General features: G+C 44.9%; 1 protein-coding gene across 3 annotated transcripts in view; it reads right to left on the bottom strand.

Moving 5' to 3' along the window:
• Window positions 1-252: 252 nt before the first annotated feature.
• The window catches only part of DISC1 (DISC1 scaffold protein), a 309,809-nt gene continuing 284,333 nt past the window's right edge, over window positions 253-25,728 (bottom strand). For 2 of the 3 annotated variants that reach the window (XM_074316477.2, XM_074316478.2), the window contains exons 12-14: window positions 12,425-12,541; window positions 3,685-3,850; window positions 253-2,210 (exon numbers count right to left, since the gene is read on the bottom strand). In XM_074316477.2, coding sequence (XP_074172578.1) covers window positions 3,710-3,850; window positions 12,425-12,541 — 258 coding nt within the window. In that variant the 3' untranslated portion in view covers window positions 253-2,210; window positions 3,685-3,709. The remainder of the gene's footprint in view (window positions 2,211-3,684; window positions 3,851-12,424; window positions 12,542-25,728) is intronic. The other variant, XR_012490698.2, reaches the window with a different exon arrangement.

The raw sequence follows: 25,728 nt of genomic DNA, 5'->3' as shown, positions 1-25,728 counted from the left end.
TTGGCTCTTCGTGATTGGTTGTCCTTAGATTTCATAACCTTGAATAGAAAATTCCATTGTTTTCTGATTAGTTAATATCTGAAAGTAAACACATACATCATTTTAAAGCATTGCTTTATTAGAAATGTTTTGTGTGATGTAAGTGACTGTACAATTAATCATCCTGTAACAAAAAGATGACATGAATAAACTTGATAAATTTTCTTCTGTCATCCACATTCCAGAGGACAAAAAAAAGTTAGAGGTGCACCATGACTTGGATATTAGTTTTAATTTCATGTAACAAAAAGTCAACTTCATGAAGCAATAAATTACATGACAAAAAAGATTAGGTCAGGTGAGGATATTAAAAATAAAAGTATTAAATCGCTTATACAAGAAGGCATTGACTAATGAGTGCACGTTGCTTTCTCGAACGCTTTCCGAAAAACACCAATTGGATGGGGATTTTCAAGAAAATGTGTCCAGTGTCAGTCAGTACGTGATTGTTCCTGGCTTTTGCAGAGGATGGGGATTGAATAGTTGGGACGGTGGTGGGTGGGTAGTTTTGCTGACTCCTGTGTGAGCCTAGACTTTTTGTCTGTAGAGAAGTGGGGCCCCCCTGGGGGGTGGGAAGCTGTGGTTCCCAGGCTCAGTTTCTCTGACTCTCCAGGCAGGGCTCCCAAGGTGACCATGAATTCTTAAGTGAACAAACAAGTTCCCTGCTCACAGTTCCAGAAAGACTCGGAAGGCACTTTAGGAAGAGCAGCAGTTCAGAGCGGCCCACCTGTCTCTGTTACTCTCACTCCCCCACCGACCAGCTCTGTGTCCTGGGGAAATCTTACTGGTCTCCTAAGGCTCAGTTTCATCATTGACACATCCACCTCCTGTGGCTGACATGGGAGTTAAAGGAGACAATGACTGTAAGGTCTTAGGACAGTCCTGGTGCATACCGGTGAGTCATTGAATGTTCCTGGGGTGGGGAGACCAGCCTCACTGCAGAGGAAGAAACATTTCCAGTCTTACATACCAGTGGTTTGGAAAACGGTCATTTTGATCTTGAAATGTCAGGAAGTTGGAAGGAAATAGGGCTGTTCTGACTGAGAACAAGCCCTAATTTAGGCTGGTGGAAAATAAATGGGAGGCTGATGGAATGCCAGCATTCCAGCTGGTGGGCAGTGGTATATAACCTTTATTCTCTCACCATGTCACAGTGATATCAGACTCTAGGTCATCACTTTCAGTTATTATTGTTTTCTTGTTGCTTTTAAATTCGAGCACTAACTTCTTTTTATGTTGCCCTGACAAAAACTGGGTTGGGATACATGATCATGGATCTTCCAGGGTCACAGTGGCTGAAGAGAGGGGCCTTGTCCTGAGAAGGCTCTGTGGCCACAGGAAACACCCAGGCCATTAGCTGGCTTCCAGCTGACTGAGACCAGCATAGATGAGAGGTGAGTTGCAGCAAAGGATTAAAGTATCATTCACCTGCTCCAATACTTAAATGTGGTCAGCGTCTCAAGGAAAAGCATGCACTGCCCACTGGGAGTACTGAAGAACCCTTATTTGGGACATGCATAGAGTGGTCATTAGCCTCCAAAATTTTCAAATAAATCATGATGGTTTCTAAGTAATGCAAAACACTTGAGTTAATGACTATTAAGATGCCTTGTCTGGGGTATTTTTAACAAGGCATGTCAAAATAAGGATTTCTTACTGGCAATATGGTGAATCCTGACTCTCCCCGAGTTTTGTTTCACTGGAATTAATTCAAGGATTCCAAGTGCCATGTGACTGGTACATAATTTTTAGATGTAATTATAAACAATTCAGGAATTTGGCCCATCATTGGAAAACCAAGAATTCCTGGAACAAATCAATTTCACTTATTAAAATGTGTAGAATATTTTTTAAAATGCTCAAGAAAAAACTGTAGGAAACACAATCAGCAAATTCACATGTTGAGCTTTTGCTTTGTTTCCTGGACCCTGGCCAACCAATGGCTCTAAGGGCATCTCCTTCACTGAGGACAGACGTGCTACCCACCATGGAAGGTTTAGCAAAGCACCAGCCGCCTTCCGGAAATGATAGCGCAACTTCCAGAAATGACAGCATGATTTCTGAAAATGACAGTACGACTTCCAGAAATGACAGCACGACTTCCAGAAATGACAGAAATTGTCTTGTGTCCATGGATCCTCATGAAGGCAGGAGCATTACAATTCCTGTAACTATCAAATGAAAATAGAAGTGCACAAAAAACAATTAATCAATTAAACTTACCAAACTGTGGCCAGTAGTTATTAAGCTCAACACTCTGCAAAAGTCTGAGTTTTGGTCTCAGACACATATATAAATGGTGTAAATCAGTGCGTGGACCACGGCTTCCCAGAGAAGGCATTGCTGTACAGCACTAAAGTGGGGGGTATTAATAGGATTCAAATGAAAAAGAATCCATGATCCGTTAAACTTGGGAAGTTTGGGGTTAGACAAAATCAAGTGGGGTTCTTTACTGTAAGCTGTCTCACACACTAATCCTAATGGGCACTGTGGCTCTGCAAGCGGAAATGGTGGCATAGCAGACAGGACCACTGTGTGTGTGTGGAGCATCTCTCAGAGGCTGCCTTCTGCCATGCGTGTAGGGGGTGCTGCCTGATGGAACTCAGCCTGATTTACAGCTGCCTCCACAGGGAGAGGCCTGCAGGGCCCCACATTATTGAGTAATAAAGCACAGACTTACTGAGTACTACACGGCCTGACTGAGTAGTACACTGCACTGTCTTACTGAGTACTACACTGCCATACTGAGTACTATATTACCTAACTGAGTACTGCACTGCCTTACCGAGTACTGCACTGTCTCACTGAGTACCACACTGTCACACTGCGTACCACGCTGTCACACTTAGTACTACTGCACTGAAGGTTCCCATGGCCATGTCCTGACAGGCAGTGAGGGAAACTGATTCAGGAGGAAAACAGGAGTGGCTCCAAAGTTTATACATGCCTCCTGATCCGTTCACACCTCCTGTTCCCTTCCTGCTCTTGTTGGAGAATTTTGGAATGTCCTGATGGAGCTTCAGGAGATAGGTATTGCCACAGTAGAAAAACGGAAAGGCTACACGTCACTGATAGGCTGTTATCTTTAAAAAAATGTTTTGTCATTTTTTTCATGTTCATTCTTCTGAGATTCTAGTGAATCCAGAATTAAGGTGAAAACCTGCTAATTCCATATTCTGAGGTTAATTAGCTCCCTTATATTATTTGCCTGTAGGAAAATGTAACAGGTATGGTGGGAAATATATTTGGTTTCCTTTTTATACGTCCTTAAATCAGAAGACATTTTAATTGCAGAAAAAAGGGAGATGACACCGGAAGAGACTTTTTTTTAGCAGAATTCACCCCAACTTCTGTCTAGTGGGAGCTGAGATGAAAAGATTTCCAAGTCTTGTGCATGATGCTCCCATTAATAACACAGTAAAGGTGCCTCCGACTGACATTTAGAAGGAAATTCAGCTGATCCCTCCCCCTCCATGTGCCAATCAGTGCCCCCTCCCCCCAAGCTCGGCCTCAGGAGAGCCACCATGGAGCCCCTTTCTGCTGGGAGACCTCGATGCTCCATCTCCACGATGACTCAGGCACACTGTGTGTGCAGTGCAGTGAGCGCGGCCCCCTGAGCACCTTATAGATGATGTGCTCACTCACCCTCCTTCCCCCATCCTGTCACGCCTCAGGTCTCTGCTTCCCGGACACCAGCTGTCACACAGGAAGCCACCGCCTCTCCTTCTCCCGCCTCCTTCGCTGGCTGGAGCTGCAGGATCATGGCCTGCAGAGTTTCCTTCACCATCTGGAGCTCTCTCTTGAGAGACTGTGCACACATTGTTAAGGGGCATAGGGGAAGGTGACGGCAGCCCCCAGGGACCTCGTAAGGCACGTGAGCCTGCCAGAAGCAGATGGGCACTGCTATCTCATTGCAGCCTCAAGTTCTTCCCAATTGTAGGAATTAAATATTAATACAAATTTTACACTTCTTTTAAGAAAGATTGCAATTTCTACAAGGCCTGCGGTTATTAACTACCACAAGTGCAGTTTCAAAAGGGAAAGGAAGAGTCAGCTCTGAGCCTAAGACAGATGGCTAGCTGGGATTCTCCATGATTAGGGTCCATGGGGCCGTAATTCCTGCTAAATCCCAAGCTGGGGCGGGGCAACTGTCACGGCCAAGAGCTCTGCCAGTGCAAAGGCCTCCTCGAGAAACCCCGGACTTGGGGCCACCGTAGGTCCACACTGAGTCACGAGTTACGGTCCCTGCTGGTCATCACCAGCCTTGTCACTGATGCAAATCACTTAGAACCTCAGTTTTCTCGTGAAACAATGACTTCTAAATCCCTGTAGGTGCTAGTTTGCTGCCACGTGTTATTAAATTCCCAAGTTCTTGTAAAAGAACTATTCATACTCGAGATTTGGCAAAGTGCAGGGAGCATGCCTTTTCAGCGTTTCTTTGTTTTCCTTCAACTGTTGGGTGCTTAGTTTCCTCACCAGTAAAGCTGTTTCTCACAGAGAATTATACGGTATAAATCAGTTGTTATTCTCTTAAGAAACAGGCTCTACTGGGGAACATTTAACCAACGGTGCTTTTTCTATCTATCCCTCAGTCCCCCTGCTCTTTCCTTTTGTACCTGTAGTCAGAAACTCTAAGATAAACACAGAATGAGAGGTGGGCTGAATTCTTTTAATTTAACAAGCAAACTAATTTCACCTCATCCAACAGGAACGAAGGGGAAACAGAACTATGTCAACACCACTTAAATATCATTAAATCATCACATGAGATCAGACCACTTGAATGTTACTCGATCAGATATGAAGAAAACAGAAAGTAGTTGCAGAGGGCTCACCACTCACAGATACTCTACGTTATTTTATGTAAGGACAATGTCAATGCAATGTCAAGAGAAAAAGGCAACCTTAGGTTATGACGTGCAAAGCTTTCTCTTTTTTCCTAAATAAGGAACTCCAGAGGAACCTGGGAATTATGCAAATAAACTTCTCCTAAGCAAAAATGCTGAACCACCCCGAAAAGCTTTTGGCAGCTTTTCAACCTCTTAAAGCTTCACCAGACTCCATTATTTGTGTAATTCACATACATTTACTATGATGGTTCACTCGTTGCACTTGAACTTGAGGGGAATGAGGGTGGGGATGAGGGCGTGCTAGGAAGAAAGAACCCAATATACTTTTTAAAGACTTCTTTTTCCTCCATTTCTCTGGACAGCCCTGGTAATCTTTCGTGAAAACACATACTGCTTTATACAAGCAAAAGCAAAAAAAAAAAAAAAAACCCCCCCCCAAAAAAAAAACATAGGACTTTATATAAGCAAAAGTGTAAGTGGTCCCAGACTGAACACCAAGCTGAAGTTCAATCACAAAGTTAGGCTACATTTATAAAGAGTAGGCACAGACCTCAAGTACTTTATGAATCCTAACAAACTCCTCGGATAGAATTACCTTTGCTATTCAGCCTGGGACACACACCCCTGTTTGTAATATACTAAATGGTGACAAAGGGTTTGACAGAGAGAAACCAAACCAAAATGAGATGCTTCTTAAAGAACTCATCAAATTTCTGGCACTTGCAGAATACACTGCACAAGTTTTTAAAAAGAAAGTGAGAGAAATGCCTCAAAAGGAAGAGCGTAAGTTATACAACTAAAGTAACACAGCCCCTCACACAGCAGGTCCACCGACATACAGAGGTGTCAGAAGACAGGATCTGAGCTCCGGAAGCTGGCAAATCACTTACTGCTTGAACTGTCTCACTTATAAGATGCAGATCCTATACTTGCTTCACAGGGCTAGGGTTCAAAGAAATATTTTTCTCTTGTGAGCGTGGAGTGCCTTTTGTGAGGGAGCACGAGATTTAAGGTTAATTTACAAGATAGCAGAGGTCGCAAACACCTTTTGCTCAAGCTGGGCTAGACATCAGGAATCCTGGAACCTTCTGTAACGAGCCTATCATCATCGAAATGACTAAAATCATGTCTTTATTTACAACATAAACTCTCTCTAACCAACCTGACTGTATGATTTCTTACTAAATGTGAGTTCCAAAACATTTTGAATGTAGTGAAATGGAGGAGAATCCAGGATAAAATGTGGAGTGGGGGCGGGGGGAGCAAGTTGCAGAACAATTTGTATAGAAGGACCCTAATTTTGAAAGAGAGAGAGAGATGAGCTATTTCTAGCTAGAAAGACAGAGTGGTGAATTTCTAGGTATTTGCACTGGCAGGAGATACAGCCTTTTCTTTCATACTTCTGTAATATTCACAATGGACATGCACACTTTCATATTTAAACAGATGTGTTTATAAAAGAAACCCCGTGAACCACATTTCACCATTAAGCAGTTGGGGAGATGAAGGCATAGATAGAGATCCTCATGCGTCACTCGTTCAGGTATTCAAGTATTTCCTGAGCTCCTACTGTGTGCTAAGAAATGACCTGGAAGTGAAGGAGTGAACAAAGTCACTGCTGTCACGTTGCTTAAGTGCCAGTGAGTAGAGCAACACACACATACACACACACACACACACACACACACACACACACACTCACGCGTGCAGGCTGCGTATATGGACTGTGAGATGGGAGTTGTGGGGGGACTTGGAGCAAGGGAATGACACGACGCTGGCTGCTTTCATCGTTAATAGATTACAGGGGGGCAGAGCAGAAACGTGGAGATGAGAGAAATAATTCAGAGAAGAAAAGATCATAGTTTGGACCCAGTCAGTGGCAGGGGAGGTGATGAGAGGAGGTCAGATTCTGGATATTTTGGAGGTAGAGTCAACAGCATATGGTGATGAACTGCATGTGGAATGTGAAAGAAGGAAAAGGCAGTGAGAATGACTCTGATTTCTTTTATCTAAGCCATGAACTGGAAAAATAGACTTGCAAGGTATCGAGAAGGAGAAGACTGGGAATGAGTTGGGGTTTGCTGAGTGTGGGGAGGAATTTGATTTTGGATGAGTCAAATTGGAAAAGCCTACTTATCAGCCAAGGGGAGATGCCACGCAGGAAGCAGGCACAAGTCTGAGGTTGGGGAGAGATCCAGGCTGCAGAAAGGTACTTAGAGGTTAGATTGAAAAATATACTTTAAAAATATTTTCACATTTTCTCACTGTATCCCATTTCATACATCTAACCAAGATCTTAAGGCTACTAAGCAGTAGAGTAGGACTGGAATTAGATTCTTTAATTGCTAGTCCGATGAGCTCATAGTTGAAGCCCATGAACATATTTGACCTTGATTTTTGTCAAAAGGCTGAGAAAATAAAGTAAAACTCCATATTGAAATTTTAGGTGTAAATGATGGAGGTGCTCAGTGCACCTGAGTGTGACAATAGATCTCACAAGAGTTGACTGCTTCTTAGGATGCCTGTTCCATAGAAACATCTGTAGCTAAGTATACTGTCCCCGTAACAGATATGCCACCAGGTAGTGGTGGCATCGAAGAAACTTGGCACACTAGTTACAATAATAACACAAAGGTTGACATGCCAACATCTTTAAAACATGTTTGGAACCCAAGACCATTCTTTACCACCTTGGGATGGATTACACACATATTAAGTAAGTGCATAACTTCTTGATAGTAAAATTCTACAAACTGTGTTTGTAATTAGTAAAGGGGTAAGACACGTCTCACAGATGTCGTCCAGGAATATAGTGGTGAGGCAGGATTGTCATTTAGGCAGCCATTTGCAAAGGTCCTCAAATTCTTTCAAAGGGGTCTTTTGTTCACATATAAAACCAATCGAGTGTGGCACTGGAGTTTCCGAGTGATCATTTTAGTAGCTGAGCCTTCCGTTCATCCGACCTAGTTTTGTCCAAAGAGAAATATCAGCACAGCCTTGAAACGCTTCTCACTGGCCAGATCGTCCTTCATAACAACAGTGATTCCCCTACAGCCACTACGGCCTGCAGGCCTGGGAAATGTACCTTCGTGGAAAGCCAACGGTGAGGAGCACAGCTGCCCAAGGGCACAGAGACAAGTGCTGCCCACACACGACTCGCTTCGTGGACTTGGTGCTTGTCCCGGGCACTCTCTGGAGTGCCCACCTGGTGCCAGTACCCCACTGTGTCCATGCCCTCTCCCTCACTGTGGGCTCCAACTCTTCCTCTGCCCATCCCACCCCCTGTGGTGGGAGCTGAAGGGAAGAGCCGTGGCCACCAGACCTGCATCACGACGCGATGAATAACAGCCTCTTCAGGTCTCAGTTTTATGTATGAAATTCGCAATGGGGCTCCGTGATCATCATGGTCCCTCTTCTAGCTCCTTAGCTCCAGAAGTGGAAAACATCCCCAGGGAGAGGGGGCAATTATCCCCAAACTCCTGTTACTTTTGTATGTTCAAGCTACACACTTGAAAGTTGAACCAGACAGGCCTCTTACGGGGGTGTGACGTCTGATGCACTCACAGCGCTGGCCTGCCATCAAGCACCACACCTTCCGCACAAGCAGAGAGAACAGAATCCCATGAGGGCTTCCCGGACGTGGCTGTAAAGGACCAAATGGAATCCGTTTGTTCCCATCTCACCTGTGACTCAGAGGCGGGCAGAACTGCCGGGAGGGCTTTGAAAGATGCCCCCAGTGTCCCAAACCCAAGCACACTTCTCTCCTTTGAAAGTGTGTGGTTGAAGTTGAAGGTGAACAAAGTGAGACAACCCCCTGTTTAAAAACCACCTAAACTGCATGGTTTCAATTAAAGAGTTTTGAACACAGAGGAAGCATTACAGACACTCAAAATGTTTTTCAAAACATAACTGCCAATTAGAACCCAAAATGACTGTGAAATTGTGCTAAAGACTCAGACAAATGCTCCTGGAAATCCATCTTGACTGACAATGAAGTCCCATCTCCTGTCCTGTCCTCAGACACCAGGCGTGAGTCACCTGTGCGACACCAGCTCTTTCAATCAGTGTTGCAGACATGTTTCAGACATTTGCCGCCGTGGTAGCTGACGGGTTTGTGTTGTTATTTGGTCATGCTACGTGTAATTTAGTGAACCTGTCAGGATGATGAACAGACATGGCCTGTTACCCCCCTCAGATCTGTCAATCCAGTGTCTTCTTCGTGAAAGCAGGAGACTCCCAGTAGGTTGCCTGTGGCCCCTACATGAAGTCAGGATACCCAGAGGGTCTGCCTAGAGACTCAAACCCAGAGCTGACCCCCGCCACCCTACTGGGTGCCACACCAATAAGGCTTCCCCACACACATGGTTTATGTGGCAGGTCCAGTGCCTTCCACACCAAGAATGAGCATCTTGCATCCAAGGCTAGAATCTTCTGGACCCAGACGTCTGCTGTGGACTCACATTCGTCACGTTCACTCCACATCACATGCACAGTGGGCTCTGGCAGAGTGCTTAATGGAACCAAACAAAAATATTACCCTCACCGCACAGTTCTTTCTTGTTGACAGCAAGCCGTTTCTTTCAGCCGCACTCAGCTTCGTATCTTTGATCAAGAATGGAAACAATCCAGTCAGAGTTTGGCTGCAGGATTCCAGCAGCCTCTCTGGATCCCCAGATAAGTTCTAATTTGAAACAAGGGCTGCCTCCGCTGTCTTGTAAACATCTCTCTAGCTCAGTGCATGGTGCTCCATTCAAATCTAAGTGCTGCTTTGTATGAGTTCAAAGTCACTTTCCTTGTATTTACTCTCAATCAGTGACACAGAACAAAGCCTGGGCCTCAGGGAAGACTCTGAGTTCAAATCCGTATAGTGCTGTAGATTTTATTTGCGGGAGGGCTGACTTCAGTACCTAAACCAGCACTTCCCAACCCTGGTTTGACATGTCCCCAGTGTGTCCCCACCTATCTCAGCAAGGATCAACAAAATTCTCAAAAAAAATGACTTCAATAAAAACTCTTACTATAGCTTAAAATGTGTATAGTAACTGTATGTTCCACAAAAGGGCCTGTCCTTTTATTTACAGGCATAGCTGCCGCCTGCTGGTCAAATAGGACCACGGGGTTTGCGGCTGGAAGATTCTGCCACTGTTTAGAAATGACCTCGAACCAGCTACGTAATTTCTAGAAGCCTCAGTTTTCTCAGCTATCCAGTAGGGATAATAATCCCTATCTATATATAGCAGGGTTTTTTTTCCCCAAGTCACGTTGTTGTCCTTTCAGTCTTAGTTGTGGAGGGCGCAGCTCAGCTCCAGGTCCAGTTGCCGTTGCTAGTTGCAGGGGGCACAGCCCACCATCCTTTGCAGGAGTCAAACCAGCAACCTTGTGGTTGAGAGGACGCCCTCCGACCAACTGAGCCATCCGGGAGCTCAGCGGCAGCTCAACTCAAGGTGCCGTGTTCAATCTTAGTTGCAGGGGGCGCTGCCCACCATCCCTTGTGGGACTCGAGGAATTGAACTGGCAACCTTGTGGTTGAGAGCCCACTGGCCCATGTGGGAATCAAACCGGCAGCCTTCGGAGTTAGGAGCATGGAGCTCTAACTGCCTGAGCCACTGGGCCGGCCCCTATAGCAGTTTTAATAGAATTAAATGGTTTTTCATATAAGTCATTGTGTGGTTACTGAGCGATTCCTTCAAACGTTTATTACAAAATAGTTCAGGGACTTAACTGAAACCTCTTATGGGACGTGCTTTCAGCTTGTGACACAGACACTGAGAATGGTGAGGCAAATGGCCTTGGAGAACATAGTTTTCTACCTAAAACCAAGCTCTTACCCCGGATAAGAACTATGTTAAACACACTTTCTGAATACAGCCTCACTTAGTCCCCATGAAAACCTCAGAGCCACATGTTGTCTGATAACAGACGAGGAAGCTGATGCTTAAAGAGGCTTATCAGTTGTGTGTGGTCCTGCTGCTGCTGCTGAAAATGGCTTGAGCTGCCGTGGGAAAACTGAGAGGGTCTTATTTACACACAGCTCTGTCCCATCTCAGCTTCCTCCATGCCACCAACCTTATTAAGGAGAAAACCCAATGCCCTGAAATCAAAATGACCTTCTAGAAAATTTCTAAACAAGAGACCACCACAAGTCCTGACTGCAGGTCTCAGAATGGCCAACAGACTCCACATCGAGCCTGAGAGACGTCCCACTAGGAAAGCCCCCACCAGCTGGGCTTGGGCCACTGGTGGTCTGCAGGGCGCTGCCCCCAAGGGACCAGCCACATACAGTCATTCGCCCATTTCCTAGGAGCCATGTCCCCTTATAAGTTCTCAAATCTGTGTGATCTATGAACGTGGAATAAACAAAAATGCAAACCAAACATTCTACTGTTTCTTTGGCCAACCTCCTAATAATAGATTAAAGACCAGTATTTTTTAAGTGGCAGGAAGTTTGAGGAACAGAATGTCTACTTTTAAAAATCTACCTTGAACAATGTGAACATAATAGCTGATTATGTTGAAGAAATTTCCTGCTAAGTTTAATAAGCAAGGTCAAATTTAAGGTTACAAGGAGGAAGGAAACAGTGTTGACTCCATCATTAACTGTGGATCTGAATACTTGTGATTAAGATTAATGCTTGATCGCTTAAGGCTATGTACACACACACACACACTCACACACACACACTCACACACTCAAGATAAAGTATGATAAGAACTGGAATTCTGAAAAGACAGCTATGAGAAGCAAAGACCAAAATAACTGCAATTCCCACAAGCCCATGTAACAAACATCATCCTGCAGAATAGAAAGGATGACGGACAGAAAGTGTTTGTATCTGAAGAAGTGTCGACTTGTGATTAAATAAATGAAAAGATACAGGGTGGGGCTGCATATCCCTGTGCACCCACCCATCTTCCCTCAAAGGAAAAAGCAGTGACAAACTGACCATCCCCACAGATCACGAGGGGACACAGTGCTCCACACAGGTGCATGACGTGCGGTGCTAGTAAACTCTCGCGCCATCTTGCTCACTGGCAGTCAGTTTTGATGAAGTTATTTGTATGTATGTGACACCAGGTGTATTGACTCTTGTGCAAGAAGAAAGTGCAAAGAACCCGAAGTCCTGTGAGTTGTGACACGCTTCTGCCTGTTACATGGCAGAACTATGTGGTAAAGAAAAGCACGCATGCATTTGGGTTTCTTGGTATTGAGAAAGCCTCTAGGACACCGAGTCCTGCACACCCAGCTTCCCGCTCCGTGAAAACTGTATTCTGCTTTGGTCTCATGGTTGCATGTCTGAACTGCATGGCTAATTTTTAGTGGTCAGCTTTCATAACCAAAAATGCTGCCTTCCCAAAAACTAGAGCGAAGCCATTGGGTACTGGATAATCTGAGATCTGCGGTGTGCTGATCTGTAACAACAGCAATATCTGTCTGCTTCCATCTGCTGAGGCATGGGGCAATTGTTTATCTTTTTAAGACTTGCTTTTACCAAATAACCTAGCTGGTGCTTAATGTGCACGATGAAAAGGATATGGATGAGGTCGTCATCATGACTGCGGATTGCTGTGTGAAGTTGATCTTCCAAGTATAACAACTTCTTGCCTATGGCGTCACATTTTTCTCCAAGTTCTGCAGAAAGCATGTAAGATTCCTATCCAGGAAAAAGAAGAAGGTTGCTGTAAGCTATCGACTTTTCAGGGCCGTGGACACATAGCTAAGTCACCCAGCGGCATGTTCTCGCAGCTTCTGCAGCCCAGCAGAAGCGCGACAGAACCTGGAGGTCATTCTTGCGGAGACAGGAACCAATTGCTAGTTATCACCGGACGAGCAGCTGTGTCGTCTGGCTCCACTGGTTACCTCCCGCATCTGCTCATTTCAAATGCTACTTCCAGTATGTCAGCTCCTCAAGAGGATTTATCCTGGGGGAAGCCGGAGTCTTCCAGCTGCATCCACAGGCAGACTGACAATGTAATAGGAATTGTAACCAAAGGGGCACTGGGGAGAGTCACAGGAGCCACCAGGCTGAGCCATAAGAGCAAAGAGAGATTCCTGAAAGGGTCCAGGGATATAACGGTGCACGGAACATTTGTCTGCACACTGGTCACAGCCCCTGAAAGCTAGAATATTCAGGAAACTTTAAATGCCACAAGGTATGTATTATACATATGGCTGCTATATATGCAGATGTGCATTTCCTCTCTCCTTCAATGGAGTGTAAGCCCCCTAAGAGGCGGCATGATAAACGTCCAGCCCCCTAAGAGCAGGGATGATGGGTCAGAGCCCTGGCACATGGTAGACACATGGCAGGCACACACCATTCCTCGGTTCCATGAATGAACAGTTAAGTCTTGAAACGCCCTCCTCCAATGTTTCCCCTTCTGACTTATATCCTCAACATTACCCACAAAGTGCCTCCTTTCTGTCAGTTTCCTGTACAAAGCCACCACAGCAGTCCAAGCTCTGCCCTTCCACACCTGGTACTACTTGTGTCCCCTCAACGCCCTTAAATGTGGCGTAACCTTTGCCAACTGGACTGACCCCACTGCCTTTCCACTGTCAAACTATTCTTCCTGCTCGTGCCCTGTCCTCCACTCTTCTCTGAAACCCAACCTTTCCTTCAAGGCCCCAAACAACGTTTCTACCTCGGAGTGCAGCAGCTCTGATACGTGTGACATTCTCACAACCCAAGTGGGTATGCATTTCCCATGGGCGGGGCCAAGGGCTCTTCGTTCATCCCCGGGCCTCCAAGGTAAGACACGCTGGAGCTGTGAGCTAACGCCACAGTAGAAATCATGTTTCCATATACGAATGGCTCAGATCAACATGTTGTACACCTTAAACTTCCACAATGTTATATGTCAATTATAACTCAGTTAAAATAAAATTGAATAAATAAATAAGCAGCAAAAAGCGAGCTCAGAATTAAAACTTAACCAAATGTAAAAGAAACATTTTCCCAACTAACAGTGAGTCTTAGAAGGTATACTAAAAAGAATTTTGCATAAGGGAAACAATTAAGTTATCTATTCAAATTACACTACAGAGTTTCTGCAAAAGCTATAATTATGACCCAACAAAAGGCCCAGGTGTGGTGATATTTAATGTTCAAAAGTCCTTAGGGATCATGAGTTATATAATATTATAAGGAGTCCATGAATAACCATTAAATCCAGATATGTAATTTAACATTCACTATAGTAACTCCAGAATGTTTGAAAGTTTATATCCCAAATGACCAACCATATTAGAATAAAACAGTGCTAATGGGAACTATAAATTGCTATTGTAAATGTTGGAGCACTCTGACATACTGCAAGTAAATGTATATACAAAAGCAAAAGAATGTAGTGACAACAACACACAACTTTGAGGACAGATGGACACAATTAAACAAGAAGGCATGCGAAGCATGAAGATTTGCTCATAATTGGCCACAGCAGTGATGATGAGAAGACAGCAAGTACATAAAAATCACACACACATATATATTTCACTGATCCTAAAAGTAATAAGATTATCATCCAAAGATGCAGAATTACAGAGTAGACAAATCACATGGAGGCTGAGACAACGGGCAGCGAGTAACGCCCCAGTCGTGCGTGAAATAAATGAGGCACCAAGAAAAAGAACATCTGGAGAAAAATGATTGACAGTGGTGAAGCCACAAGTCATGCACGAAGGAGAAAAATAGTGTTAGTGGGAAAATATATACAACTGAGAATACACTGAAAGAGAGAAAAAAACATAGAGTCAGAATGTGGAACCAAGGAATTTAAAACACTCTTAAATGGAATCAAATGAGTTGATCCTCATTTTAAGGCTAAAATAAATATAAATCAAACCTGAATTAAACATTTAAAATATGGCTTTACATTTGTCCCCAAACATATAATCCCTGCCTATTTTTTGTTAAAATTATGTTCAGATTGTGCAAATTGGGGAAAGCAAGTTCAGATCATGTAGCAAAAACTTTAAATTGTTTATATCCTATGAGCCAATAATTCCACTTCCTGGAATCTCGCAACAAGAAAATGTATACATTTAAGTTTAAATATTTTTATTAGGGCTTTAAGTATGAAAAAAATGTTTATCATATGCACTAAATAAAAATACTTTTTAATAATGTAAAAGTAATTGTATTAAAAGTATGGGAAAGAATAAATAAATGTACAACAAAGGGGATGGTTAAAATACGTTCTGGTATATCAATTTGTATTTAGCCATTAAAACCATTTTTAATACAAGAATATTTAATGATGAGGAAATACTCAAATAGGCGAAGTGTTAAAATAGTAACAATTATTTTGAGGGGCAGTATTAGAGCAAATTTTTATTTTCTTCTCCATACTTTGCTGCATTTTCCACACCTCTAAAATATAATTTAAAAAGTTGCCAAGAACAGTAATTCAAACCATAATGAAAAAATACACCTGAATATTAAAAAAACAATTTTAAAGATAAAAAAGCCATAACGCAGTTATGGAAACAAACTCTGAGAGCTCAAACTTCATGACCAGTACAAGGCCTGATGGGCCTTCTCAGGGGTCATTTCTCCAGCACAAACACTGTCTGCTGGCCTCACAGATTCTGGTCCTGAACGAGTATCCTGAGTGTGATGCAGGGTGAGGGGGGGGCATTACTTGAGGGGGTTATGGCTTTACTATAAGGCTCTCATTTCAAATCCTGGGAACAGAATCAATTTATAATCTAAACTGAGCAGAGACAGCTGATCTGATGAAAAATTCTGCTCTGTGCAAAGGAATCCTATGTGTCCACAGAGGGCTGGGTGGGACCAGAGTCGTGGGTGGCAGCTGACAAAGCTGCAGAGGTCCTGCCTGTTAACCCTAAACTTAGAGAGGCAGATGGAAGCTCCTCGCCCACCTCCATGTTGTGCCAGGTACAGCAGAGGGTAGGGGCGGCCTTCTGGAAGCTGGCCTCTCCCATCAAGAGACAGTTTATCACTCCTCGGCCTTGAACTGAGGTGGGCCTTTGAAGATCCTTCAACGAACAGAACACACAAAGGTGACATTCCTGACTCCCAAAGCCAGATCACAACAGGTAAGTTCTCTTCTCAGATCACTTGCCCTGGACCCCAGCCTCCAGGATGTGAGGAAGCACAAGCGTGTGGACGGTCACGTGAGGGTGTGCGGCTGAGAGCCCCAGCCACCAGCCAGACATGAAAGGAACCGAGCTACAAATGAGTCCAGTCTCCACGTCACGTCACCCAGCAAGCACCCACACACTGTGGGGCAGAGGCAGGCCTCCCCACAGCCCTGCCCAAACTCCTTACCCACAGAAGCCCTTTCTCAAGTGTGTTCTTTTAGGCCAAGGTCTCTGTACTTGGCAGAGACCCCCTGGCAGGACAGCAGGGGCTCTGCTGCCTACTCTGCTCCAAGTTCTAATTTGATGTGTTTTCTTACTCCAAGACTTGGAGGAAAGGAAAAAACAAGTAAAGGAAATAGGAACTGTTAAAGAGGTTTTTTCCCTCATTCGTCTGTAAAGAAAGGAAGCTTCTTTCACAGCTGTCGTTCAGTAAAAGCCTTGGAAGCACTGGCATTTCTGTTTAAGCCAAAATAGTGAACTGGAAGTGAGGTGTACTGTGCAGGGGCCCAGCTGGAGATTAGCTGTGTGGTAAGTGGAGCCCCTTGTTTTAACACCACCTTGCTTCCCAGGACATCAAATGCGAGCATTTACAAAGGGTCACCTCAGTCAGGACTACTAAGAACATCACATGGCCATCCCTGAGGATCTCAATACCCAGAAGAAGAGAGAACCGGGACTGGCAGGGTCTTGGGAACCATTTAGTTCAGCGCCTCCTTTTACACACACAGGAAGAGCCTCCCCCATCTGGCCAGTTCTTTTCTCTGGATCCGGTGGGCACACAGACAGGGGTTTTTGTTGGACTGGCCCAGGGTGGGAGTGAGAGGCTACCAAGGGGTGACACAGAGCCTGAAGATGCACCACTCTTCCCGTCCTCCCTTGGGACTCTGCAAAATCGGCTGCGTTTCCTGGAGGGCTCAGCTTCATGTCGGTGGGGGGAGGGGCCCTCTAGGACTCAGATACGGACCCGACTGGAGGGTGGCAATGATGTCAAGCAGACAACCTGGGACGCAAAGGTGAGCTGGGACCTTCTTTAGTCCACGTGTCCCTGACACGTAGGCTGGGAGCCCAGGAAAGGTGAGTCCCACGGGAAGACGAGTTTCTGCGTCATGAATAAGAACACGGAGCCCTGCTCTCTCACGTCCCCGTTGCCTTGGCAGAGTCCTAGTGAACATTCTCTGAACCGTGTCCCGTAGCAGGTCAGGCACTGGGCTTCTCAGCATGAAATTCATAATGTTTGCTTCCATTTTTATTATTAAATTAAATGTGACCAAAAAAGGGAAAAAAAGGAAAAACGCTGCATGACTGCATGACTGATACTTGCTCATTAAAGCATCACCCACTACAGTGGCTGGTATTGCTATAGCTGCAGTGGAGTTTGGTAGGATTTGCAGTTCTGAACTGATCAAGTACAAGTTGTTCAAAGTGTCGTTGGAAACTCTCCAGTAATTTGTCCCATCAGGCAGTCTTTTCAGCAATTACAATTATGGCTTTTCTTTCCCTCCCTCCATGCCACCATTTAGCCCTGGGAGGAACTATTTTCCACATGTGTCAGAGTGAAGGAAGCTGCATCCCTGGGCCTTTCCCCTCTCTGCACAACGCCCTCTGGCTTCAAAACCCTGCAGATCCAATGTCTTCCAGGAAGAGGTTGTCCCCTGCCTCACCTGACTACTGGATAGAGCTGTCCCCCCACTGCCTGTCTCCACACAAGACGGAAGCAGCATGGTGTCCTGCCACCTCTGTGGTCTGTGACTAATGCTCTGCGTAGCTCTGAAGAGGCACTTCATAATTGTTCAAACAACCAATGGAGACCTCTTTCTCACCAGGTCGCGAGGAAGCTGCCCTGTATCTCAGACGGCATTACCCAAGGAGGCCCTGCGAAGACCTCGCTGAATAGCCCCTGTCCCTTGATGCAGCCAATGGCCTTGCCTGGGGTGATTCCCCTGCAGTGCGCCTGCCCCAGCTTCCACACAAACATGCCTTTTGTTGGCCTCAGAAAAAGCCCTGCATCTCCCCTACTGCCCCTCCACGCGGCATGACAGTAGCGCCAGCTCGGCTGGCGATATCTCAAACATAATTTGCTTAACTCACCTCATGATCAGAACCTGTAGACTTCAATGTCTGGGCAGGAATGTCCAGCTGTGTTGCATTAGAGCTAATGTCGAATTTCTGTCCTGCTCACCAGACTCATGATTTAAAACAGAAACGGGATTCCCTTTGTTGGGCAGGATTTTCCCATTAAAAAGACTTTCTACAAACATTTATCTATAAAAGTTTATGCTCAGATCCAAACACGCATTTAGTTGCTAGCCTGAGCAGATCCCTAACCTCACACGCTGGTGGAAAAGTCACAAACTCCATGGCCGGCATCCCGAATGGCTTTTTACTTAGTATTGGTTCCCATAAATAAGTCTTCCTTATGGAATTTGGGAAATATCAACATTTAAAGTTTTAAAACTAGAGCTCATATTCAGAGAGTAGGAAATAACTGTTTTGATCAGAGCAAGTGTCTGGTAACAATATCTCATCAGGCTATATCTAGTGTGATGAGAAAAATCATATTAATTATCTTTATTCTGAATAGAAAATGCATTTGGAATAGGAAACTGTTTAGGTTAAATTGCTCGTTAGGCAGGTACTGCCTATAGCTTGCGATCAAGAATGTTTAAATAGTTGGTTTTTTAAAATGCTATCAAAAGTAGTTCTAAAAAAAGAGGCAGTCTGATGTCTGAAATGGTATCAGGTAGTAACACAAGAAAAACTTCCTGAGGAAGTGTTGGCATGATTTAAAAACTAATGTGAGAGAATCAACCAGCACCTGTTATGTCTGCTCTTCACATGGAAATGCACTGTGCCGGGTGCCATGCACCCTTGCCAGGGACTGGGGGTGCCGGGAGGAGGGCGGGGGCAGGAGCCCCATCTCGGATGTCCTCCTCTGAGTTTTCTTGGTCGCATCCCTCTGTCCTTGGCCATGTGATAAGGCATCAGCAATAGCTGCCTATCCAGAAAAATATTTAATGTGGCCTGTGAAAGTCACAGGCTACAAAACAAAGAACGGACAGGTGAAAGAGCAGTCTTCCCTTGTGGTTGTCAAGCTATCTGCATTTATTGATTACTGAGCCATAGCAGTATTTAAGTTTAAAAAGAAAAATTTAGGGTGGCCGGATGGCTCAGATAGTTAGAGCGCGAGCTCTGAAAACAGGGTTCCCTGTTCGATTCCCACATGGGCCAGTGAGCTGCACCCTCCGCAACTAGATTGAAGGACAACGACTTGGAGCTGATGGGCCCTGGAGAAACACACTGTTCCCCAATAAAAAATAAAAAAAATAAAAGAAAAATTTAAACCCTGCACTGCACACATCCCTGTAGGACCTAGAAGCCAAAAATGAGACTTGAGCCCCATGATGTTTGTTCTGTTGTTAAGTTTCCTTCCCTCTCCTATAGCTTGAGGTAAACCAGATGTGATTACCACCATCCGTGAGCTTAGCTGATGCATTAAAGCATTTACTTAGCTTGGTATTAAAATCACAGCCTTAAATATGTTCCTTTGGGCTGTTTTCCAAAGTATTTGCTTGGCAAATACATTCCAGGAATGGTTTTCTTTTCTTTTTGTTTTTTTATTATCCACATAAAGAATATTTACCTTAGATAAACCCTTGTCCATACCACAAAGAATATCTTTCACATCTATTTGAAATAGATTTTATAAGTATTCATCTTTTCACGTAAACACTGAATTCTGCAGTCATTGTGTAATGCCAAAAGCAGATGCACAAATTAAGACACTAAAGGTACATCATTATTACTCCATATAATACAAGTATTCATCCAAATTACAGGGCTACATCCTCAGTAAGTGGTATTTCTTTTAAAAGCATCCAGATGTCATAAGTGGTAAGGAAAGCATGTGAACTATTTATATATCTTTAGGTCAGAGCGAGCCATGAATTGTCTTCCAGTATCTGCATACTTGTCACAGGGGTTCTGACAAGTTCTAAATAGAGCCAATGAACAGAACAAAAAAAAAAAAAAAAAAAAAAAAACTGATAAAAGAAGAAACTGCCTGATAATTCATATGTTGATTGGCCTGTGGTTTCCAGCTATATTTTATATTACATGATTATTCAAGAGAATTTGGTCTGTTTTCCTTTTAGCACACTTCATTTGAATGAATATCAGAGCTGAATGAGGCCAAACTCTGTTAGAACCTTCTGAGGAAAGATCTATTTGTAAATGATATTCATAGCATCAGCTATTAGTGTAACTAAATAATCTCTGTTTAACACAAGGGTTCAGAGTCTGGGGAGAGTGACATCAACCGGTAAGACCCTTTCGTATAAGGAAATGAAAACAGAATGCAGATGGGGGTTCCATTTAAGGGGAACGTACTTTGTAAGCTGGCTGCTGCTGAGAAACACTGAACTATGCAGAGTAAAAAGGAACTATGAGAAAATAATCAAATGCCAACTTTCATCTCTGCTCATTTTAGATTTAAAAGGATTTTGAATTTCTAAATGTTTTTTGTAAACTATGAGACTACCAGAATTGCTGTTTTTAAATACCCGATCCTGGATGCAGCCCTCGGCGGGCAGAGCCTGCTTTACACTCCATGCAGGAGTTTCACAGATCCCCAGCCCAGGCCCCCTGCCTCAGCCAACACGGGCAGGAAGTTCTGACAACCAGCTGGTGGGGGACAGGAAGGTCCTCACTTAACTACCCTGGCCCCCAAGAAGCGAGGAGATCAGATGCAGCCTAGGTAGGGCAAGGAGGCAGTGTCAGTTCATTTTCCAGAAGTGTGAAACCCTGCGTTAAAAATCTCTCAGCTGCGTAAAGGAAACCACTGTGCATGCGCTAGATAAGCCTCCTCTGCCACAAGCGCCAGGAATCAGAGCTCGCATCCAGGCGGTGGCCATCGAGGCAGTGGCCATCCAGGTGGTGGCCATGCTCTGTCCACCCCTCAGTATGCAGTGAATGACAATAAAGTGCCAAGATGAAGGCGTCCCCCAGAGCCCAAGGTTGCTTTCCTCAAAACTATTTCTAATTAGTTTAAGAACTGCCACAGGTAAATCCTGAGAGCCCAGAAAGTCGTTCCAGAATATTCCAAAAGCAGGGGAAGCAGGCAGGTCAGAGGAGCTCACTTCCTTTCCTTGGGCAGGTGAGGGAGACTGACAAGATGACATTAATTAACTGAGAGAACCAGCAGGAGCCAGCTGAGGACAGGAGATGCCCCTCCTTTGTCACCTCCAGGTTGTCCTGTGACTCTTCTCCCTCTCAAACTCAGGGACCAAGGCCAAGTCAAGGCCAGGGCAGAGCCTGGTAAGCACTTTTGTTCTTATGGGATGAGTTGTGTGAGTTCCTAAACCTACTTATGCCAGTTTTACTTAAAATTCTAGTGACATAATTTAAATAAATGTAAAGCAGTGAAATATTAGTGTGAAAAGAGAGTTCTTTCCATATGTTGAAAACATATGGAAAAAACAGTTGAAAACCTTGGAAAAACTCAATATTTAAGAGAGAGAGGAAGAAAAAGAGGATAGCTTTGCCAGTGCCCTTTACGTTTCCAGCCCACTTTAAAGAACGCAGTTAGAACCTGGACATGGCGTTATGGCCGAGGTATACGCAGAGGGCCCTGGGAAAAGTGTCAGCTGACCTATGCAAACAGAAAGCCTTGGGACTCTAGCGAATGATTAATTAATAAATATGTGTTTTCAGTTTAAAAAGCTTCAAATGCACATGTATCATTTTTTATGAGTCCCTGGCTTTTTAATTAATCAACCAATTACCGAGCCCGAGTGCACCCTGACGGCCGCCACTGCTCTACTCCTGGGTCAGACCGCTGGGTTTGCGATCGATCCAGAACCCTAAACTGTTGCGAAGACAGAGGCCAGCTCTTCATGCCCCAGCTCAGGGCTTTCTCTTCAATAGCACCAGATGAAAGCAGCTGACAGGTAAGTAGGCATTTCCTGCGTTGTCTCACAAACTCCAGGTGGGAAAACCTAGCAAGAAGGCATAGTTTCAGGACCTGCTCTTTTTCTTTTACCCCATTTCACTGGTGAGGCGACTGGCCCTTTGAGAGCTCAGGTGAGCCAGGAAGTGACAGAGAAGAAAAAGAATCACGTCTGCACCTGCCTTATGACCAGCATAGGTGTTTCTAGAATTAGAAATCAGTGTAAGACAGTGAGGACACAGGTCTTCACCACAGATGCCTTTTTTCCACCTTTCTTTTCACATGAAATTGAATAAAACGGAATTGGGAGATGTCTGCGACAATCTGTGGAGACCTATGTGACAGAACAAAGCAAGCACCCTGCCTGGTGTCCTGCTGCCACTTCTTTTCATCACAGGGGTCTTCACACGCTGGCCACACACTACATGCGACGGCTCAAAGCGGCTGGCCCTTCAGGGGCCTCTTTTAGCCTTTTTGGTGGCAGCTACTGGCTCAGAAAGGAAGCAGCTGGGGCGAGAAGTCGGGCAGAGTGCTGCTGTCCAGGAACTGGCGGGAGAGGAGCCGGCTTCGTAGTTAAAACAGAAAGCAGCCCAGCAGGACAGGCTGCAGACAGGAAAGAAAGAATTCTGCAAGTATTGTGGCCAGAACACGAACAGGAGAGAGCAACCTCTGACATCATACAGCTGTTGCAATTCTACTGGCTCTATTTCCTATGCTGTACTCCACACCCTGTGACCATAATAATTATAGTTGACACTCCATGTTATTCAGCTTCAGCTTCAGGTGTGCAAGGCAGTGGTCAGGCATCTACACTGTCCCTGAAGTGGTCTCCCTAATGAGACAAGTGTCCATCTAACCCCTACAAAATCTTTATAGCATTATTGGTTATATTCCCCAAACTGTTTTTCATATCCTCGTTGGCTATATTGTGACTACCAATTTGTCTGACAGTTACACTTTTTTGTACACCTGAAACTAATAAACAAGAAAAAAGACTGCTAACAAATGTACGTTTGCACATCCGTATAGACAAATTGTTCCCAAACCAAAACATTAGCCTCTAGCTTTCACATGCCTCTTTCCTGAAAAATGTTCTCTTCGGTGTAAACCTACTTACTTTTACCTCTACTCCTTTTTGTCACAACTCACTACTATTTACTCAATTTAAAAATCATGATGTTGGTGCAAAACTAAACTCTGATTTGTTTCATGTCTTCAGAGTTCAAATATTAATACTATATTCTCTTGACCACATGAATACTGAATAAATGCCATTGTCCACAATCTTAAAAGAAAAAAGAAACAGCAACCTCATAGTGGAGGAAGCTGGCTCACTGCGTCCCCAGCTCCCGTCTGGCTCCCATGCAATTTCTGTAATGTCTCTAAACCAGGGCTGATTGCTTCCAGAGCCCACGGAAAGGCTCGAAGGAGAGCTGCAAGGAAACTGACAAAGCCCGGGGCTCTCCCAGCCGTGGGGCGCACACTACTCCTGGCCCTTGGTCCGGTGGCTGACCTGCAACACAACCAAGCCCAAGGCAAATGACTGTGGGCCCCACTGTAAAATGAGGAAAAGGTGCGATCACAGGGAAAGCTTTGATCAGTGACAAAGCATTTCGAACACAGCACAGGCAAAATGGGCGAAACCACGTGGGCCCGATAAGCACACTGAAGGCTTTGGCAATCCATCTCCCTGCGGAACTCCATAAGAAGTGAGTGATTTTTCATGGGAGATTTGGGTTAAAAAGAAATTGACTGCCTTGGGGCATTATGCTTCCATAGAGACGCCAGCGTGGGATGGCCAGACCCAGCGGGGTGTTCCAAAGCTAAACCAACTCAGAGCTGCAAAGCAAATAGACACTTTCCCTGCAAGTACCTGGACTTCATCAGCTACCTGCCAAAGCCGGGCAGGAAAACAAGGTCACCTTCCCAACCAGACCCTGGGTGGTGGTCTCTCTGTGCCTTCCGTGGGCTAAAATCCTCCATCCAAACACAAACAAGGTGTTTCCTTTATCAAACCTTAATTTTCTTAGATGTCTCCCATGATTCATTGCTGACTCTGCTTCTTGATCCTGGAAGCAAGATATATTATCTTAAAAATCTCTTAGAGGTAGTATTGTGGCTGCCAGAAGGAGTGCTAGGCACACACAAAAAACGTTTTTAAGCCTGTATGCTGAGTCACTTGTAGATACATTATTTTACCTAAATCTTCACAACAACCTCAGGAGATAGTTTTCCTTCTCCTCAGTTCTCGTTTCGGATATTTTTTAGCAGGTAAGGAAATACAGTCTGCTTTTGGCCTGGAAGCCTCAGGCTCCTTTCATCGTTTTTTACTGTCTACTGACAGCCCTGAGCCAAGTGTAACTGATTCAAATATCTCCAGTCTTGCTTTTAAATAGGTGGATGTTATTTTAATGATTTTAGTCACTTTTGAAGTTACGTACAGTAAATTTCACTCTTTTTGGTGTAAAGTTATAGTTTAGACATACGCATACAGTCATGTAACTACCACCACAGTCAAGATACAGAGCAGCTCCATCATACACAAACCCCAAAATTCCTTCATTGCTGTCTGTGAAGCAGCCCTTCTCCCAACCCCAATGCCTGGCAACAACTGATTTGTTTTCCATCCCATAATTTTGCCATTTCCAGAAAACATCTACCACCTTAACACTCCTGCCACTCACATCAAAGGACGCCCACCCTCCAAGGGGAGTGTAAACCCCGAGAAGCAATGTGGGGACAGCACTGGGCCCAGGCATGGCGAGGATAGGAAGATGGCACTGAAAGGTAGCAAAAACTTTCAAGTTCTCTCTGCCTCCCTACCCCCCAAAAAGCAACAAAAACTACAGGAAGTCCTCACTATTTCAGAGGGTGAGTGGAGCTCAGGGGGGCTCAGAGAAGCAGATGCTGGGGCCTCCTCCTCACCGGGAACCTCAAGTGTCACTCTACAACAAGGCGCCAGTCTTGATTCTCCTTGACTCTGAATTTCCTGCGTTCAGGCAAACTTAGCTCTGTTTTCCTATAGCCAAACTGGCAGGTGTAAAATCTCATGCAGGAAGAATAATCCTCCTATAACCGGGAAAGTCATCCACCAGAGAGCCTGGAGGGACACATGGGGAAGGAAGGATGAGAGAGAGGAAGGAAGGAAGGAAGGAAGGAAGGAAGGAAGGAAGGAAGGAAGGAAGGAAGGAAGGGAGGGAGGAAGGGAGAAAGGAAGGTTGGGAGGGAGGGAGGGAGGGAGGGAGGGAGGGAGGGAGGGAGGAAGGAAGGAAAGAAAGAACAGAGGGAGGGAGAAAAGAAGGGTGGGAGGAAGGGTGGAAGGAAGGAAAGAGAGAGAGAGAGAGAGATGGGAGAGAGCAAGGGAGGAAGAATGGAAGGAAGGTTGGGAGGGAGGGAGAGAGGTAGGGAGGAAGGAGACTCCTTCCACAGGGTCACAACTGCTAAACCAGTCCTGACCTCCAGAGGGGGCAACATCCCAGCGGACCCCACCCCATATCTGGCTTGGCTCCTGCTGGCCCTGGCACTGAGCTCCCGCTCCCACTCTAGAGAGCCAGGCCCACCTTGGAAGCCTTAGCCCCAGGGCTCATAGTTTCTCCCACCCAGGGTTCATCCACTTGCCTACAGAGCACTTCCCTCCACACCAGAATAGTCTTTCCAGCTGGCTAGCTACCACAGGAAGCAGGGTTTCAGCAACTCTACCAAGGGCACCAGAAGCCAGGCTTTCGGGGAGGCTGCACCTGCAAAGCCTTGACCAACAAAGGGGCTAAGATCATCTGTGGCTCAATTCAGAG

The sequence above is a fragment of the Rhinolophus sinicus genome, chromosome 6 (genome assembly GCF_057876585.1).
Source record: "Rhinolophus sinicus isolate RSI-liver-muscle chromosome 6, RSI-T2T, whole genome shotgun sequence".
NCBI classification, from domain to species: domain Eukaryota; kingdom Metazoa; phylum Chordata; class Mammalia; order Chiroptera; family Rhinolophidae; genus Rhinolophus; species Rhinolophus sinicus.
Note: the sequence above shows the minus strand (reverse complement) of the source record. Positions and strands in the feature narration are given on the sequence as shown.